At 38.1% G+C, this 19,822-nt stretch overlaps 1 protein-coding gene across 1 annotated transcript in view; it reads left to right on the top strand.

The window, feature by feature from the left end:
• Nucleotides 1-1,599: 1,599 nt before the first annotated feature.
• The window catches only part of LOC148371620 (tumor necrosis factor receptor superfamily member 11B-like), a 43,013-nt gene continuing 24,790 nt past the window's right edge, over nt 1,600-19,822 (top strand). The window contains exon 1 of the mRNA XM_088327907.1: nt 1,600-1,789. Coding sequence (XP_088184033.1) covers nt 1,706-1,789 — 84 coding nt within the window. The 5' untranslated portion in view covers nt 1,600-1,705. The remainder of the gene's footprint in view (nt 1,790-19,822) is intronic.

Below are 19,822 nucleotides of genomic sequence, written 5' to 3'. Positions count from 1 at the left end.
CACACCGGGACGATCCAAGGGAATGCAAAATGCAGTTTTGAAATGTTGATTCCATTTATGAAGGCACTAAAAAATATAAACTTATATAGACCCATGTGAAAAAGTAATTGGCCCCTGAACGTAATAGTGAGTCGAGCCTCTTTTGGCAGCGATAACAGATAACAGAAAATGTTTACGATAATGGGTAAAAAGTCTGCAAAGGAATTTTGGCCCACTCTTCTTGGCAAAATTGTTTCAAATCTGCCATATAGAAGGTTTTTCGAACATGAACTGCCCTTTTAAGGTCAAACCACAGCCTCCCAATGGATTTAAATCAAGACTTTGACTTGGCCACTACGAAACGTCTCTATGAGCCAGCTTTTGGAAGTGAACGAAGGGAGACCCGGCTCCCCACCAATCAACTGCTGGTTGCTTTGGGACACCCTCTTTCCCTTATGATTAGTCAATATGCCGTTGTTGACTTTAAATCTCTTCTTTTAATCTTTTTTGTTATATTCATAAATATTTTACTTGCAATTCCTGTGCTTTTCTCTGTTAATGTTTTTTTTCTTTTCTTTTGTTTCTTTTTTTCCACCATTTTATTCCCTCAAATTAGTTTAACTCTTTTACTATTGTTTACTGATGATTCATATTTAATTATATTGTTTACTGTTTATATTTGTTGAACCTTAAGTGTAGGATAAAACTGTTACTAGTAGTGCAATATATTACCAAATATTACAAGGTGCCTCATGTGCAATCCCTTCTCAGGGTTTGTTCCTTGCCCTCATGTAGGTTTTAGATTAGGGGATGGTGTCATAATAGTCTGTGGTTTGCAATAATCTGTGGTCTGTGCAGCCCTTTGACATCTTTGTGATTAAGGGCTATACAAATAAACATGAATTGACTTCTACAACACTCCTACCTGTCTGTGTTTTTCCATTCAACTGACTCAAATACTGCTCAGAAAAGTTCAAAATATTTGACATACAACAACCTTTTCTTAAAAGTAACAGACATTTTTACTTTACTTTTACTATAAAGTAATTTAATTACTAACTCAGTTACATTTTGCAAGAAGTAGTGTGTAACTATAACTAATTACATATTTAATGTAATGAGCCCAACACATGTATAACATAGTAATAACATAGTAACAACATCATAACAGGATCAGTTGCCGTTTTAGAAGTGCATATCAAACTGGTAGGGCTTTGCGACAATCAGTAACAAAGATTAGCTCTCAGCTTTAAAAGGTTGTCGACCCCTGATCTCAACAAAGAGATTAGAAGCATTCTAATAGACTTTCACACAATGTCCGATTATCAGGCAATGAGACAGTCGGGACATTTCAGCCATCAAAAACAAATCTGTCACTTCTAACAGTCTATTTTATTTTTCTGACTGTTTTATCCCCTCAATCTGTTTTTGTTTTCATGCAGAATACTCTTATGTATTGTTAATACAAATCAAACACATAATTGAGCCATAAATTTAAAGAAAGATTCACTTTTGGTCACAAATCTTTGCTCTTCTTCCCTTTACACTTGAAGTTGTACGTCCTCTCCTTTGCTCCCTCCTCTCATGCACCACTTGGCATAGTGTGTGTTAGGGGAGACACTCAGTGGGTGGGCAATGTGCTCTCTCACTCGCTTGCTCTCTGATTCGCTCATTTCAGTACTTTCTCCCTCGCTCTCTGTGACTCTGGTATAAGAGCACATTTGTGATGGAGTCCACTTTAGTTCACTTTTATGCAGCGGAGATGAACGCTTGGATAGCAAACTCCAACATGGCACTGAAACTCGTTTTGGTAAGTTTTGATTTAGTTAATTTTAAGATCAAATTCTAATCTTAACGTTTCATTTTTATTGTGCATTATGGAAGCATTTATGTTTTTTAGACTGTGTTGATGGGGTCACATGGGGTTCATGTATAAAACAGGGGTGGGCAAACTTTTGGGGTAGAAGGGCAGAAGGACCAGGCCAGGAGAAGGTATGATGGATTTAAATATCTGTTGATACAGTCTTGAATCCGATACCTCAGCAATACATGAGGGGAAAAAAAGATAATGTTGGCCAATCCAATTTTCCATAGTGTACTTGCTATTTCAAAAAGATTTCTTAAGCATTATTTTTAGTGCAATTATTTCCTGCAAAAAAATACATTTAAAAAAAAAGACAAAACGTTGAGAAAATGTATTTTTGAATGGCAAGGACAATATGGATTTAATAATAAATAAACATGCAGACATCTACATTTGCATTTCATATTTTATATTTTTGTCTTCAAATAGGCCATTTCATTAAATTGGTTTTGAAAAGCTAAGAATTATTATAAAGTCATATACAATGTCATTTTTTAAACATTGAATTAATACGCATTGAAAAACACAAAATGCAATAGGGCTAGCTCAGTACTGTATGTGTTTTTTTGCATGTAATATCTCCATAAATAAAATTAATACACAATAATAATAATTAGCTACCTATTTTAATGCTGGGGACAATAGTGGTGCCAAATCAAAGCATTTGTATTAGTAGTACTTTTTTTCACTTTTTTATCACGTATCATGTCATCATTAGATTTATAACAATTGGTGGGCCAGATTCAGAATACTGAATGTGCCTCGCGGGCCGTAGTTTGCTTACCCCTGGGCTTAGGTATTACTATTCTTAGAATTAATTGGAAGTGGATCATAATGGGGATCATGTTTGTGTTTGCACTCTCTTTGCAGCTACATTGGAGTGTTTGTTCTGAGCATATATAAGAGATGTTCATTGATATCTGATATAGAATTAGAATTGTATTTATTGTCATTGATAACAGCATCTAATGAACATTGTTTGCAACAAGATTAACAAAAATAAAAGATTAAAAAGAATTTCAGGATAATTAGGCAAACAGATTACATGGTCGTTGCCAAGTAAATATTTTGATAATGTTTGTTACAATAAACAATTGATTAATTTTTTTGTTCCTGTGCTGTGATATAAAAAGGGGGATGGATATGTTTATTCTGTTTGTACTGTTGGACACCTACAACTAAGTTTGCTGAGTATGCCAGGGGTGTCTGTTACTTAGTCTATAATTATTGCGCGTAGTTGTTTCTTATTTTGGCTCACTGTTGTTTTGACTAAAATTTCGAACTGTGGTTCCTTAATTTGATTATTATGCGCTATTCACATCACTGTCACTATTGGCCAATTATGTTCCTGTTCCTTTATTTCCACACCCCTTAGGGCTTATCTGCTTTTTGCAACTTTAAAGATTTTCTAATGAAAAGTGGCTCAGAGGAGGGCTTTTAGAACAGGTTTGACTTTCTTATTGTGATAGCTTTTCTCCCTCCCTGTTCTCCTTGCAAGTTTGAAATCCATCGATGCATTCTCTCCGTATATTGAGAGTCGACTAAAGTTTAAACTTCGTGGTTGTGCTTGGAGACTGGCCTAAGTGCAATGAAAAATAGTGCAATGTAACAATAATACAGTCTATTTTAAATGATGTATTTTTGCTTTTATTTTAATGTGCATTAAGGTTTCGGAAGATGATAGACCCATGTGTGGGGAGCAGGAAAATGGAGGCAGGGGTGCTCAAAAAAAGTTTTTAGTGTGTGTTTTTATTGTTTACAAAGCAACTAACAAAATGTCCAAACGAGAAACCAGAAAAAAAACCCTGAAACAATGGCTGAAACTGAAAATGCGACAAAGAAACACCAGAAACAAATCCTAAAAAACCTGGTGTTAGTAATACGGTCATCTCCTTGAATCCTTGAAGTGTGTGCCGAGTATTTTAGATGAGTGATTCATGAACCACGAGTCGAGGTGTGTGTTGATGACACAAGCGGTGAGGTTTAAAGTCCCACAAAGCGGGTGTACACGTGACCGATTCAGGAAATGAATCGCTAGCTTTAAGTGTGGTTCGAAAAAAAAGTGGCACAGAAACACCGACAGAGTTGAAAGTCCCCTTCGGTATTGGGAATCCTAGAAACATGCTCTTCCTATTCTTAAACAAACTTGCTACCACACATAACCCCTGCTTCATCTGTATCTTGTGAAAGTTCTTCCGAAAGAAGGTTAAATTCTCTGCAAAAATAGAAACCGCCTGGGTCGAAGAACGTAGAAAATAAATATTGTTTTTAAATCAAAACTATTTTTACCTCCTTTTTTCACTTGTTGTGTAAGCTTAAAGTAACACAAAACAATTATACACTTTTCCTCTGCTACTCTCTTAATACACTGCTCAAATATATTTTTTTGCATTTAGTGTTTTTTACACAAGCATGTTATACGTTTTTCTGTCCACATGATGGTGTAGTCGAGGTACTGAATCATCTTTAAGCCGCTCCGTGTGTTTGTGTGGAGCATTCCTCTTGAGGGCTTCACTGCTCTATGGGGCTTCACTATTACCTGGTGTGGTGGTGGTATGACATGAAAAGCAGGATGACGATGGCAGAAGAAATGAAAATGACAATGACCCAAAGAGTCATGGTGTCCAAACAATCGTATATAAAGGGATAAGATGATCAGGCAGAGTTTGGACGCACCTTTGCCCAGTTCTGACGCCGGTTGGGGCCCCCTGGTGGAAGGAGGCTTACTAGAAGTTCACAAGAGCAATAAAAAGTAGTGCCATAACACTTACCAGCAATATAGATCTGAAATAAATTGTCTAATATCAGTTGGCCTTGGACAGAAATGCAAATAAATGCAATGCAAGAAAAAAAACATTAGTCATCGTTTTTTGATCTCTTTGCCACAAATTGTCTGCTTCACTGATTCTTTTTTTGTATGAATCAGTTTGCACACATGCATGAATTTTGCATATGTTTTTCGTACCGTTTTTCACTTGATACGTAAAACAGAATAAAACCTTTTTGACTGTTAAGGTCCTTTTGAGAGCACCATATTTGATCATGCAAATTTTTTCCTTTTCAGTTAAGCCCTTGCATTTGGATATGGCGCTTTAAAGATTCTCGCAAGGTAGATCTTTACATATCTGCATATTTTTGCAAAAAAATATGCTTCAGGCATTCAGTCAGACAACTGCAATTTTTAGCCAAATAATGAGTCAGTCTTCTTACTGCTCTTAACATCCGGCTGGGAACCTTTTAGATGCGTGCGCCTGCTTCCAAGCGAGTCATGCAGCCAAGCAGCCGTTCAGTCTGTCATTGAGCAACTTTCAACTGAGTTCAAGAAATGGTCTGTAGCCTTGTCCAAAGACACTGTTGCGCTCTTAGGAAACAAATGTACCTCAAGCACCTGTGTGCGTGAGTGCACATCCTTCTCCCGGCGCGTCTCCAGCACATGTGGCGACAATCTGTCTTCACTCTTCAGACGTCTGCTACTTTTGGAAAATATCAGTGAAACATATAAATGTAAAATCGTTTGAAATTGTTTTGGTAGACACACGAGGGCAACTGTAGGTCAGAATTCTCAACATCAATGATTTTGTTTTCGTTAGGTTTCAATGGGTTTTGAAATAACCAACCAGCAGGCAGACTTTTAATGTTTCTATGGTTGATGTTGTTGTTGCTCCAAAGCCAAACATCCGTCTGTTGGTTCTATCACTCTGTCATACTACTATTAATTCATTCAAGCATCCACTGAACTGCCCATCATTGTGAATTTTATTTTTCAGTCCGTTCGATGACTGTATACTCATTCACGAATAATTCCAGCAATCTATATAATTAGGAATGATTTCACATTTGTTTTAGATTGATAAAAGCAAAAGTGCACACCTTTGGTGTAGTCACTGGTGCAGAGACGAATAGTGCTCTAGATAATTGACATTTTCCCTTAATAAACAATTACAAATACTTTTACAAAGACTATCTCCGAATATGGGTATCAACCACTGTTGGGAATACCATAAGGATGTAAACAACACATTATCAGCCTGATATCTGCTATTGACGCTCATACCAACATACTGTTTCATATTTTATCATTTTTTAATAGATTTCATTACTATAATCAATCATATTTCCATCTTTACGTTAGTGGTGCTAGTCCATTGTTAGTTCTGTTAGTCCATTGTTTCAGCATTTATTGTTTATCCTAATTATTTGATGGTCCTCTCATGATCCAACAATCCATCCAGACATACTGTGGATCTGTCGATCTGTTTTAACATTTTTCGGTCAATCCATCAGTGCGACTGCCTTCCCGTCCAGCCATCTTCCCAGCAATCCCTTCATCCAACCTTCTGACCAATACATTTGCCCATCTCCTGTTTTAGTGATTTATTTCTGTCCATCCTTCCATTTATTTCTCTCCATCTCAATCTGATGCCCCCTGAACAACGAGGCGAACCTTTTAAAAATCATAAAAATCGTTTTTTTCCTCAGCTAGAATCCACCTTTACGTCTTTAAAGTTCAACGAAGTTCCATCCTGCTTGTAGTTGCTGCAGTTTGTCAAACATCCATCCTTAAACCATTTCATTGATCCTAGTTTGCCCACCTGCTCGGTGGCCTTGGGGTAGGGCACCCGCCTTGAGACTGGGAGGTCGCTGGTTCAAGCCTCGGCCGGGTCATACCTAAGACTTACAACATTGGTACTCATTGCCTCCCTGCTTGGCGCTCGGCATTAGGGGTTGAAATTGGGGGGTCTGGTCAACTAATGACTCCCAACACATCAGTTGGGTTGGGCGAGGGGGCTGGGAATCCCCTCCTCTGTATCGATTTCCCAGAAAGAGTAAGAAAAGACTCTAACCCCCTCCCACTAGGGGGTCATGGCTCTGGTATATAATATAATATAATATAATTAATCCATGATTAAAGAATAAACTAATTCGGCAATCAATCACATTTTCCTCTAAGTCACTACTGTTCATCCACCCATTTATTTTATTTTTTTACAATATTGTCATACTCCATTTGCAGTTTTTTATGATGTCATTTTCCGAACCTAATATGACAAACAAGACTGCAATTGTCCAATTTTAATTTTGTCCCAATGCGCATGTTTTCTCTTCACTCTTTATCTGAACACCCTCTCCCAGGCTTCCTTTTGCGTCCGTTGATCTGATCTCCTGCAACTTCCCCAGATGTGCAAATACTCAAATGCGGGAGTAAAACGTTCAGACAGGGTTTGGTTGAACTTGAAAAAGTGTCCTTCTCAAAGCAAATTTTTCCTTTGAAATCTTTGTGAGGAAACACAGGAATTATAAAGGAGCAGAGTGTTTACCTTCTTTACATGGTTTCCACTGCCCACCTAACTTCCTCTTTTGCAGCAACAGTAGAACAGATAGCAGAAGTTTGCATGTGTGGAGTGCAACTGTTGGGGAGGACAGAGAAGGATTTCTTTATCTTTAGAGTTTGTGGTCTGTGTGGATAAGAGACAAAGAGGAGTGGGGAAGTATGAAAAAGCAATGAACCATTTAGATTTGTTGTCACACATTGACCTGCGTTTTTTTTTCATGATACTTTAAAATGAGGAATAATTCAAATGAGGTGAGCAATAAGAGAACCGTGCACACATGTGTATTTTTTTAGGGTGTTGCTGGAGTTACACATGTCTTAACTCTAATGTGCACACATGTTTGCATTTTATAGGGAAATATTTGCTTAACAGTGGTTTTAAACTTCCATCCATCCATTTTCCGCTTACCCTAACTAAGGTTGCGGGGGTTCTGGAGCCCATCCAAGCTATCTTCGGCAGTGGGCAGGGGACACCCTGAACTGGTTGCCAGCCAGTTGCAGGGCACACAGAGACAGACAAATCACTCGCCCATTCAAACCTAGGGACAATTTGGACTGGCCAATTAACCTGACATTCATGTCTTTGGAATGTGGGAGGAACCCAGAGTTGTCGGAGGAAACTCATCCAGGTGTGTGGAGAACATGCAAACTCCACACAGGGAGGCCAATAGCTGGATTTGAACCTGGGACCTCAGAACTGTGGGGATGATGCGCTATCCACTTACCCGCTGTGTCTCCATGCAGTGTCTGAAACTCATGACAAAATGTTACCGGACACCAGGGCAGACAACTCTGAAACGGTCCTTGCCAGACATAGAGTTGCCTTCCCCATTTTTCACAACTTGAAACACAATAAGATGAGTAATCACAAAAAACATTGTTGCAAATTAAGGATTATAATCAGAATATATAACAGAACAACACTTTAAAATGAAGTATTATAAAACTACTTATAACATTCATTGCATGTATATGACATAGCTGTTTTCCATCTGCCATCAGTATGTACCTGTATTTACTCATCTTCATTCATGCAGTGTTTCAGTTGCGTTGTCTGCTACAAGCCACGTGAACTCCTCTTTCCTCCTTCTTGGGTTTTGGCTTGATTCCTAGCCACCTATCCATTTTTCTTGTGTTCTCTGTGCGTCTACTTTGAAAAATGATATGCAAATGCACGACCTTATAACGCTCGGGAAAGTCCGGAAGCTCGAAGTTATTCGATGCAGGCTTCTGATGCCGAGTATGCAAATTGCCAAACGAACCGACATTCTGAAATTTCCAAACCGAACGAAGATTTCAAAATCGGAATAAAGCAAACGTTTGATTTGAAAAAAAAAAATTTTTTTTTATTATTATTTTTTTTTTTCTTGAAAAAGTTGTCAGCCACCCAGGCGGAGACGTTTTGTAAGTTGTACGCCTGACGTTAGAGATGCACGCCCCGGGCGTCCGGGCAGACGTTATTTCAGACACTGGACTCCATGGTTTGAACTTGAATATTTAATTTAGTAAACGTTAACTCTAAATGGTAAATATTATGATTTTCTTAACTGCTGATAAAGACCAATGAGTGATGATAGAACCAATTGAATAATGAATCAAAGTGTCTTTCTGTAAAGCAGCATGACAGGATATCTCTCATCCTACTCTTGCCTCTCTTTATGACCCTAAAAAAGAGAGATCCCATAGTCACAGGAAAACACACTCATAAACGTAGAGGCACATAGCTGGAATCCCCCCTGGACCACCTGCGTTCTTCAGTTAACTGAAGCCATGTGCACGTGGACAAGCCAGCGCTCAGGGTCTATATCCTTTTTTCTGCAGCCCTGCTACACATGCCACCAATTGGACTATGACCTTAGGATACCGGAACTCATGTAGAATTATTCAATCACAGAGACGCCATTGAATGTGGATTTCAAGTCCTTACTACACTTAACATTTTTATCTCATACACTTGCCTCATCCAGTATCCTCTTTGGCCATCCTATTGGGGTTCTGCCTCTTGTGCATATTGTTTCAAGTGGATGAGAGGTAATTAATCCAAAAAATAAAGATGCATCCATCTGCAAAAATACCAATACCTAGCCCACCATTCATCAATTAAATACTGCCCTTACATGAATAGTGATTAGCAAACTACGCCGGGTCTATCCAGATAAAGTGAGTTTTATTGTCTTACCATGACTTATTATTTAAGTCTCTGAGCTGCTTCTTCTGAGTAAAAGCATAAATTGAATTAAATTTTTAATCCTCCATTATGAAAAAAGTACATGCAATTAGAGAAAAATAATGGATGGCTTGACTTGCTGTTAGCTTGCTTATACTATCACGAGTTCTATTGTTAGGGGCTGAGGTGTGCGCTAAATCAGAATCCTCCGTCTCACTATTGCCTTTCCCTATGATTCAAATCATGAGAATTGTGAGCCTCTCTTTGCAGACGCTCAGCACAGTTATACCGTGCATAATAATTTTCTAAGTGATATTCAAAATACAAAGCGAAAATTCAGCGATAGTCCCCCAAAAATAAAAACATTGTCAAAGTTAAATGACAAATAACTTAAACACTGAATGAATATAATCTCCTAATATATACATTATTTAATATTACCATGATGACAGGTGGGACACAGCCTTACGTGCTTCTCCTGTGTACACATGACTGGTTTGAGGTGGAGCAAGTAAGGGAAAGCACTTTGGAAATTTGCTCTGGTACTGTATCTATTTTACTACCATTATTTTATAGACATTAAATTGTTTTCTAATAAATGAACCAACACAGATGCCCCAATAGTTTTTTAAAGACTGGCATGTCTTCCTTTTTATTGAATTCTTATTGTCATTGATTTCAACAGTGTGAAACATTGTCTGCATGGAGATCAGATATGGAACACCTGGGTGAATATGTAATAACCACTTCAAAAGAGGAAACAAAGATAAAACATTATCAGGATAAAGGGCAGGAAAAAAATATTTACAATTTAGGGCTTGGAGACTGTTCTAACAATGAAAATGAATAATGCATCATAACAATAGTGCAATGAAAAGAAGTGCAAAAACATTTAGCATTAATAAAAAATAAAATAAAAAAGGTCACGAGGTATACATTTTTACAGTTTTGTGCAATAGCATTTCGCATACAAAAAAACCCAAAAAACAATAAGTCGCAAAATATGTTTTTTGCGCTCATTTAGGGTATTGATGACCCTGGGAAAGGGATCTGTAGCGCCTACCAGATGAAAACAGGTCAAAGAGGTGGTAGCCGGCATGGGAAGTGTCTTTTATAACGTTGATGACTGCAGTATTTCCTCAAGACTGGACAGAGTGCAGCAAATGATCTTTTGGGGAAAAGGCTAATTTACCATGTTAGACAAACCATTTTGCACCCTTTTTTGCATTGCAGCAACCGAAGGGTTTTTTATATTGTGTGCCCCCAAAATTACTGGATTCGATTTTCAGGCAAATGGCTAAATACATTGAGCCGCTGAATAGTTGTCATCATATTTCACTGATAACTATAAGAACAGCGAACATGCGGTGAACCTTTTCAGCCAATGTAAGAAACTTTAACAAATGAAAATATACTTAAAAGTATGTCTCTCCCTTTGGTACAACTGATGTGTGAGGTATTAGGCCTGATTCAAGTGCCCGCTATACATTATCCAGAAGTTATGATTTCTTACAGTTCATTATAAATATACCTGCATGGGCTCAATATGTATGTCCTGATTCTGAGATGCATACAATGTCTGACCCATATTTAATTTAACAGGATTTGCTTTTATTGGAATCAAGTCAGATGTGTTCAACTCCACAACACGCTAACATCTATCCCTTCAATTTAAATGCCAAAGAGGGGAAACTCCTCCCATGTGCAGTTATACATTTTTTTTTATTCTGAGTTAAAACAGCTGGTAAGCAGACCTTGAACCCAATGTGATTGTTTTTGTGACGTAATTACGCAGCAAGCAGAATTAAACAAGCCATTTTATTACAACAAATGTTTTGTTTAGTCTTGTAACTGATGTATTGTTTCCCACCAAAAGGCTTTAATTGAAGAAGTGGTTCTTCATTAAGTGGCTAGACGGGAAACTGGCAGCATAGCTGAAATGTGTCCATAGGCTATTTTTATTGCTAGCTGATTACAAATGCTTTTGAATCGAATATATTTTTGAGCGTTTTACTTTCCACTACTGTGGCTCCCTTTATTCTTTCGTCCCATATTTCAATGGTCCTTAAAGAGTATTTATCTCACTGACTTTGTAATTATGGAGTTGATTGAGACCTAGCTGCTGTGTAATTTGCGTTTTCCAGCAATGGCTAAATAACGTCATCAAATTGTGTCTTAGGAACAAACTAGTTGGTTGAAAAGTTCAGAAATGTCTTTAATTGCTGATAATCAGACGAAGAATAGAAACACAGGCTGCAGAACATATTCCAGGAGAGCCATTCTTAAAAATCTTAGCAGTTTTGGCAGGTTTGATAAACATTTATGAAATGCTGCAAAGTTTGAGCATTTGTGGGCAATTCGGGGAGCATAAAAAACGTTGACATTGTGGCTTCAGTGATTTGAACCTGCTTTATCCTGCAGCTTGAATTATTCTGAGGAGGCTCAACAAGCATCGCTGGGACCCAAGTCATCTCATGATGGCCAAAATACCCTTATTTGATTTTATGTATTCCTATACAACCACCAACCCCAAGGTATCAACACAAATACTACCATCAACCACCAAGAGCTTGAACCTCTGACCAAATTTAAATATCTTGGAACTGTCATATCAGAAGAGGGGTCAGATCCAGAAACCATGGCCAGAATTGCTAAAACCACAGCCATACTTGCCTTAAACCTATCTGGGAGGACAAGAACATAGCAGTGAAATCAAAGGCCAGACTATTGCAAGCATCAGTTTACTTCCATTTTCATCTACACTTGCGAGACACGGACCAAAGCCAATTGAGACGCGATGCTACAGAAAACTCCTAGGCATTAGCTACCTAGCCAATGTGGCAGCCAAAATGGTGCGCAACACCATCAAAGGACACATTGGAACCCTACAAAAAACTGTTGCCAACTTTGGGTAGATGAAAACTGCAAGTGGTATGGTCACGTCACAAGATCATCAGGACTGGGAAAGATCATTTTCTAGGAAACAGTCCAACGGGGCAGAAGGAGAAAAGGACTAAAAAAGAACTGGGCTAACAACGTCAATAAATAGGCTGGTGCCAACTCTGCCACGAATCAAACGCAGGCCAGGAACTGTGAACAGTGGCGAATGCTGTCTAGAGTTGCGTCCTCAGTGGGTCCCCGATGACCCAAGTGGTGTAGGGATCCGTGAAACCTGATAACACTAGTTTTCTATTTATCTGACACTTTTTTGATAAGTCCAAAAGCAAACTAATGGCACTTTTCCATTACACAGTTCCAGCCTTCCTCGCCTTGCTTCGCCTTACCTCTTATGGTCTTCATTATGAAAAAGTACCTGGTTCTAGATCGCTGGCACCACCGTGATCACCGTTTTTCGTACCAACTTTGTCGAGGTTCCTAAACACGGTCCCGAGGAATAAAACATCATCTGTGTCAGTGCCGACCACAGATTGTTCAGCGACGTCAGTTACTGCCGACGTCTGATTTCTCAGAAAAAATGTTCGCCGTTACGTGTTTGTGTACTACCTTAACATAAAAAAGATACAATTACGAAATGTTCTGCGGTACAAGCCTCACGGCACACTGGTTTGAAAACACTGCAATATGGTTATCTACAAATGTCCTCTGCTATCAGTGACCAAGACTATCTGTATTAGCGCCGAAATGGGCGAGACGGGATCGAGCTAACAAAAAATGATTTTTTTTTAAATATATATTTTTAAAAATCTGTCATAGACTTTATCACCAGGCAATCGAAAGGAGGCATTCACCTTTGCACCCTTACCTGAGAGGGATGCACCTGCACATCAAGCCAAAGACAATTCCATGCTCAAATTTATTTTTGCATTTTAATTTTGTGTGAAGATAAAATGAATACGTCTTTTTACATATAAGTGCTTCTTTTTTTTGGTTGTAAAACTGTTTTTTTAAAGGTTCTGATAACTGAAAAGCTCAAGCCGCTTGACATAAGAAACCATGACAAAATTGTGTCTTTCAAGAAACAAGACAAAATGTTTATATGGCAAAAATGTAATAATGACATAGAGGGCCGTCCCATTACTGCATCAGGATCCTCAGGTAGGTAGGTGCATTTCAGAATCACCTCTATTATCTTTGGATTACTACAATGAAATTACGGTTGCACTCCGGTTGGGAAAACATACAATTTAAGTCTAAAAAATAGAAAATTATCAAGTGTTTACCTCTATTATAAAGTGTTCATATATGAAATAAGATCTATACACAACCGGGTCAATGCACTTAAAAGTATCAAGTTAACACGACAACTGAAATAACTTACATTCGGACAAAGTTATGGTGATTAAGTCAAGTGTAATTAAAGTAAGCAGTACAATGCAAAAACATTTAACAGTGCGAAAATAAAGTAATAATATAGGTACCTCTTTTGCAAATAAAATACTTTTACTGCACAAACTGTTTAAGAACCAAAATACAAGTTTTATGGAACCACAAGAATAGCCATGAACATCTAAAGATTTTTGTTCATTTTGCCTAGCTATAAGGTTAATACAGTTAATACAAGATACTAACAAACATGCATTCATAACCACATATCCCTATCGTAATTTGATTTATTGGCCCAAGAGACACAATGGTAATTACATTACACCCCTACAAATATTGTTCTTCTGCCTATTTTATATGTTTTTGATCATTTTAACTTGTGTATGCCGTAAATGTGACACCTAAAATGTTTATGGTCATAAGTATGGATGGAAAATAAGCCAATTTGATGTAGTATAGGTCAGGATTTGACCACAAGAGGAAATATGTTGCCCATGCGCGGTGACGAAGTCAAACCACAGTACCGTGGGGTACGTTTGTATTAGAAAAGCAGACTCCAAAAAATATTTAGTACCCTTATCCTCACTGGGGTCATGGGGGTTCTGGAGCCCATCTCACTTGACATCGTAGATTGGGAAGGGGGCTCCCTCGACTAATTGGCAGCCAATCACAAAAAAAGTGGTACCTTTACTTACAAATGTCTCTACATTCGAAAGTTTCAGGTTATGAAGTACCTGAACAGGTAGAATATTGCCTGTACAATACACGTTGCTATTCGCCGCTCCTAGATTTTACCAAACATAAACAAACTCTATCGCTTCATATCTACCTGGCAACTCATACGTGCTCCCAGCATGCACTTCATATTACGTGATAGTTCAAACTTCAGAGATGATGAGGAGGAGAGTTTCTGGCAAGATAACGGGGAGGACAGCAGAGCCATCTATCCATCCATTATCTGCACCGCTTATCCTACGTAGGGTCGAGGGGGTGCTGGAGCCCATCCCAGCAATCTTCGGGCAGTGGGCAGGGGACACCCTGAATTGGTTGCCAGCCAGTCGCAGGGCACATAGAGACAGACAAGTCACTCACTCAATCACACCTAGGGAGAATTTGGACCGGCCAATTAACCTGACATGCATGTTTTTGGAATGTGGGAGGAAAAACCGGAGTGCCAGGAGGAAACCCATGCAAGCACCGGAAGAACAGGCAAACCCCACAAAGGAGGTGCGATCTCATGACCTCGGAACTGTGCCGCAAACGCGCTAACCACTGCGCCGCCGTGCTGCCCAGCCATCATCCAATTATCCCCAATTAAATACATCCAAATTCCATGAAGTTTGTGGAATGGAATAATCTGTAAAATGTTTTGACAAGTCAGGGTGTTGCTACGTCTGCCTCGCTTATTACCAATAGATTTTTAAAAGCTGGTAAAAGCAGACGTTATTGGATCAGTTTTTTTTTAAATCCGAGGCAAAAAGGTGAAAGGACTTGAAAAGCGCTATATAAATGCAGACCATTTACCACTTATCATTTCCTTTATTCTTTGTTTTTTAAGATTATTCGCCTCTCGTTTTAAGTTTAATGTTCGGTGATCTAATTTTAACATGTATGTTCTGATACTCTTTTATGTTTTAAAAAATATATACTATTTTACTTTTGCGGGTCTTAGAAAGGATTAGTGCATTTACATTCAAAATGTGTCGCTACTTAAGAAGTTCTCAGGTCAAGCTACTCCCTGAACAAATAACGAATGTGGCGTTCCAAAGTCAAGTTATTTGATCCCGATTTTGGTCCATATACAGCCGAAGCAACTTAATGCAGAAGTTCATGGAAAAAAATTGCCTCAACATTCTCTTAACTGAAGGTGGAAGACAAATTGTAAATGGCATATTTAAATTGATTTGGGACACAGGATTTGGCATTATTATCATTTTATACATTTGATTAAATCATCAAATGACACAGAGTGAAATAAAATGTGCTGAAGAATTAGCTTTTGTCTAGAGCGCGTGTTTGGCAGTTTTTTCAATTTTGTCTGAACATATATGATGTGGCTCTCTCAATTTCTTTTTAAACATTTTTTGCTTTTATGGCTCTTTGGGTCAAAAAGGTTCCTGACCCCTGCTCTAACATGTTATGCCTGAAGCTAATCTGCAACGTGAGGTAGAGTTACAAACAACAAAGTTATTCAGAAATTTTCGAAAATACCTTTTATCACTATCTTTATATTTCCAAATCTAACGTACCTTTAAAACATGCATTAAAAATACAAACGTAATGTGTTATGATGTGTACCTCCAAAAGGAATGAGGGCAGGGTCCATGAGCGACCTCAAGTCTGTTGTTGACAATATTTGCCTCCTTTGCTGCTCCCAAGTGGCAGTGTGCAGTTCTACATCAAGCATTTTATTGTTACTACCCTCACTACATGACCCTGGCCTTAGAACAATTGAACCATTTTGTTTATTTTTGTCCAAAAAAGGATGACTATCATACAATCATAGTTGTTTCATCTGAAAACTTCCCAGAATTCATAAGCTGTCTCTCTTAGGTGCATTGTTTCTAAGTCTCATTGCCATTGGGTTTGGTCCAAAGCGCACTGTGCGAAAGTTGATCAAATCAGCGCGACTGTGACCATTTCCACATGTGCTAGCGAGTACACGCCAGTGAACTTAGTGTGACTTATTCAAGTGACGGCTGTAAATGTAACCAGACTAGCTAAGCGGGGGTTATTGTGTGCCAAGTTCCTCTATATGCTTTACACTGACTAGCTGGTGGGCTGTTGGCCTAAGGCTTAATTGACCTCATAATTTATTACTAACGATGATTAATAGGGTTTCCGTTCTGGGCCACCAATGCTGCAAACAAAACATGCAGTCTTAGTATGGCTCCAAAAATCCAACTGGGTGAAATTTTTCAATCAAATGACCGACAAGATTGATGAGTTTTGTCAGGAAAACAGTGAGCTCACTGAGATTTATTTTGGAGATTCGGTTCCAAACATAGAGCCTGTTTTTATCTTATATTTTTTCACTGAACTCTGGAGTGAAACAATGCCAGCTGAGAAACAGATTTTTTAAGAGAGAGCAGATATGAACTTTGATATTAAGCTACTTGTGTCTACCTGTTTTTGACTAAGCTTCCTCATCTGCTGATCTGATGTCTGAGTGGTCCTCGTTGTCTTTTCAGTTTAGTTGTATGTGGTTCCTTAATTCAATTCAACAGTTCATTGTCTGTTACTTTTGTTATTGTCTGGACTTGTTCCCAGTTTTGGTGAATATTTTTTTCAAATTTGTTTTGCTACTCTATGTTTTTCGACTTCTGTTAACTTTGTGGTTTTGATTAAAAGTGTCTTGTTCATTTTGGGGAATGGTGTTCCTTTTTTGGTTGATAACATTCAGCATTCATTTATTTGCTAACCCTGTTTCCAAGTTCTCAACTCCTTTATACCGGTGTTTTTTCAACCATTTTGAGACCTCGTATGGTGTGCCGCAGGAAAAAAAAATCAATTTGGGATTTAATTTTCCTTATTTCACAAGAAAAATAAGTTAGCATAGTAATTTTAAAAATCTATTTTACCAAGAAATATTTTTCTAAAATTAACTAAGTCAAATCATTCTTACTTTACAATAAAAATATGTTAAATGTAGAATAAAACTATAAAGAAAAAAAAGTTAAAATAAATAGAAACATCGGTTTCCAACAATTACTTACGGTACTTTCTGAGTTATGGCTATAAAACCAGGCGCGGCTATAGGGCCTTCTCCTTGCCGCCAGGACAGGAAACCAGGGTACAGCTGAGGGTACCTCCTTGCCGCCGAGACAGGAATCAAGCGCGGATGAGGGGTCTTCTCCTCGCAGCTGAGCCAGGAACCAGAAGTAGCAGAGCGGCCTTTCTCCTCACCCCCCATGCCCCTGCCAAGACAGTAACCAGAATCCCCTGGGTCCTTTGGTGGTTGGTTGTTGGGTCATTCTACTAAGTTTTTGGAGTATGATGGACCCATGTGGGGGAAGCAAGAACTGTAGAGAAAGGTGCTCAAAATAAGGACAGTATTGATTAACAAAACCAGGATCAAAATACCAAACAAGCAATTGGGCACAAAGCAATTTTGCCCAAATAAAAACCAGACACAAAAATCAAACCTGGAACTGGAAAATGCAAGGAGGAAATAAATAAAAGAAAAACACACAATCTAGTGTGTTGGTGGAAATGAAATGTGGAAGATAATGACCCACCGTCACGTGCCGATCAAAATGCCTTTTCAAACTCTAGGGATAATTGGGCACACGTGTAACCAATCACCACACACCTCTGCCCATTTCTTATTTGTCTAGGTAGGAACCCTCTAGTGGAATTACCCTAACGGAAAGTGTGCTCTGGCTCCAAAAAGCAAAAAAACACTGCTCTATACAAACCTGGCTCAAAACGAAATGTGAGAAAAAGAAGAAAATAAAAAATAACAAGAAAACAAGCAACTAAATGATAAATATAATAAAGCTTAAGTTAAATCAACAAAAATACTGGTAATTATTATTTGAAAGGATAGGTTAATTGAGATTAGAATTACAGTTTTAGACCCATCCAAATTATCTTTCTGAATTAATATGGACAAGATTTAACATTTACTGGTAATTCTCCATGAGTGGCAAAGCGGCTTATTTAATTACGAAAATAGACTTATCCAGAATTTTGTTTTGACTTCAAACAAACAGTGATTATATTTATGTCACTCACCACAATCTATGACGTGCCGTGGTTAGTTCCTCCTTTCTACAAAAGTGTGGTTTGTTGCTGTCTTAAATGTTTTTATGAGTTGTTCTTTTATGTGTTTAGTCAAGAGCATGGCCTCACACTATGTGTATACATAGAAACAATTGTGGCATTTTCACTGTAGTGGTGTAAAATGAAAATGTTGCAGGGAAATTAACCAATTCGCGTGAAGGCTTGTTTAGCGAGTAAGCCAGCATTAGCTTGTATCATTTGTTTCTGTACTTCAAGATCCATTATTTTATGGCACAAATGAAGAAGTAGAAAATAGCCAAGGAAGAAACCAGTATGCTCATGAGGCATAGATCAAGGCAAATGCATTTAAATAAGTATTTGGACTATGGTCGTAGCTTCTTAGATTGACTATTAGTGCTTTGACATACCATGTATTTTAAGACAAATTTGGGCAAAACCCCCAAGCCCGCTTTCCAGACAAAATCTATTTTTTAGTGCCTTTTATTTCACTGGGTGACGTTAGATGCTTTGCTTGAATGTATGAAATCCCACTTTAAACTTTTACGAAACAATTACGAAAGATGAACAAGACTCATTTTGAGTCCCATTTTTTCCTAACTAATGATTTCAAAACAAGGTACAAGCAGTGTTCTCTTGTAAAAATGTCACAAAATACTGAAAACGAGGATACTGGCTTATTTGCTCTTATTACAGATGGTGCTGAGTGGAAACAAGTGCGCTCTGTGTATAGTTCCAACCACCCATACCACGCACCAATCAAATTGCTTGTTGTGCTTGGCCAATGTTTCTGGGTGTTTACAATTTCCTCTGTGGGTTTTCATTGAAAAGTGTCTCAACCTAAATTGTTTCACGAATTTCCAAATAAAGGATTCTTTAGCGACGTAGAGCCTGTCAAGGTTAAAACTTGAGATTGTAGTAGAAAGAAGAAAATAACTCTCTGAGTCCGAAACTTTTTTATAGCCCCTTCCATCGGAGATACATGCTTGCAGAATCGGCTTAAGGAAAAATACGCTCCTCCTTTTTTAGGAAGCTCATTTATTGCAAATCACAAAAAGGAAACTAGACATCTGATTGGTTTATATGAACACAGGAAATGAATCTGATTGGTTTAGACAGGAATCACATATTTAAATGCAGTGTATAATGTTAGTCGCTAGATGGCGCGCAAGTATAACAAATGACCAATAGGGATAGTGAAACTTTGTAAACACAGTGCATCTCTGTGAGAAGAAAAGCAAGCTCTCAGCTTGGAATTTGGGAATGTCAAGGTCATCTTGATTAGCTAGCTAGCAGGCCTCATAGTGGCTTTCAAAATGTAGCTTTTTAATCAGAGGCACACTCCCTGGTGCCTGAGAACGCATTCTCCTGACCTTGGAGGTGTTTGCGAAATCGTAAAACCATACACTTATTTAGCACTATAGGAATCTAATATTATAAAGATATAAGAGTA

The sequence above is a fragment of the Urocampus carinirostris genome, chromosome 2, assembly GCF_059441175.1.
Source record: "Urocampus carinirostris isolate Australia breed hairy pipefish chromosome 2, RoL_Ucar_1.0, whole genome shotgun sequence".
Taxonomy (NCBI): domain Eukaryota; kingdom Metazoa; phylum Chordata; class Actinopteri; order Syngnathiformes; family Syngnathidae; genus Urocampus; species Urocampus carinirostris.
Note: the sequence above shows the minus strand (reverse complement) of the source record. Positions and strands in the feature narration are given on the sequence as shown.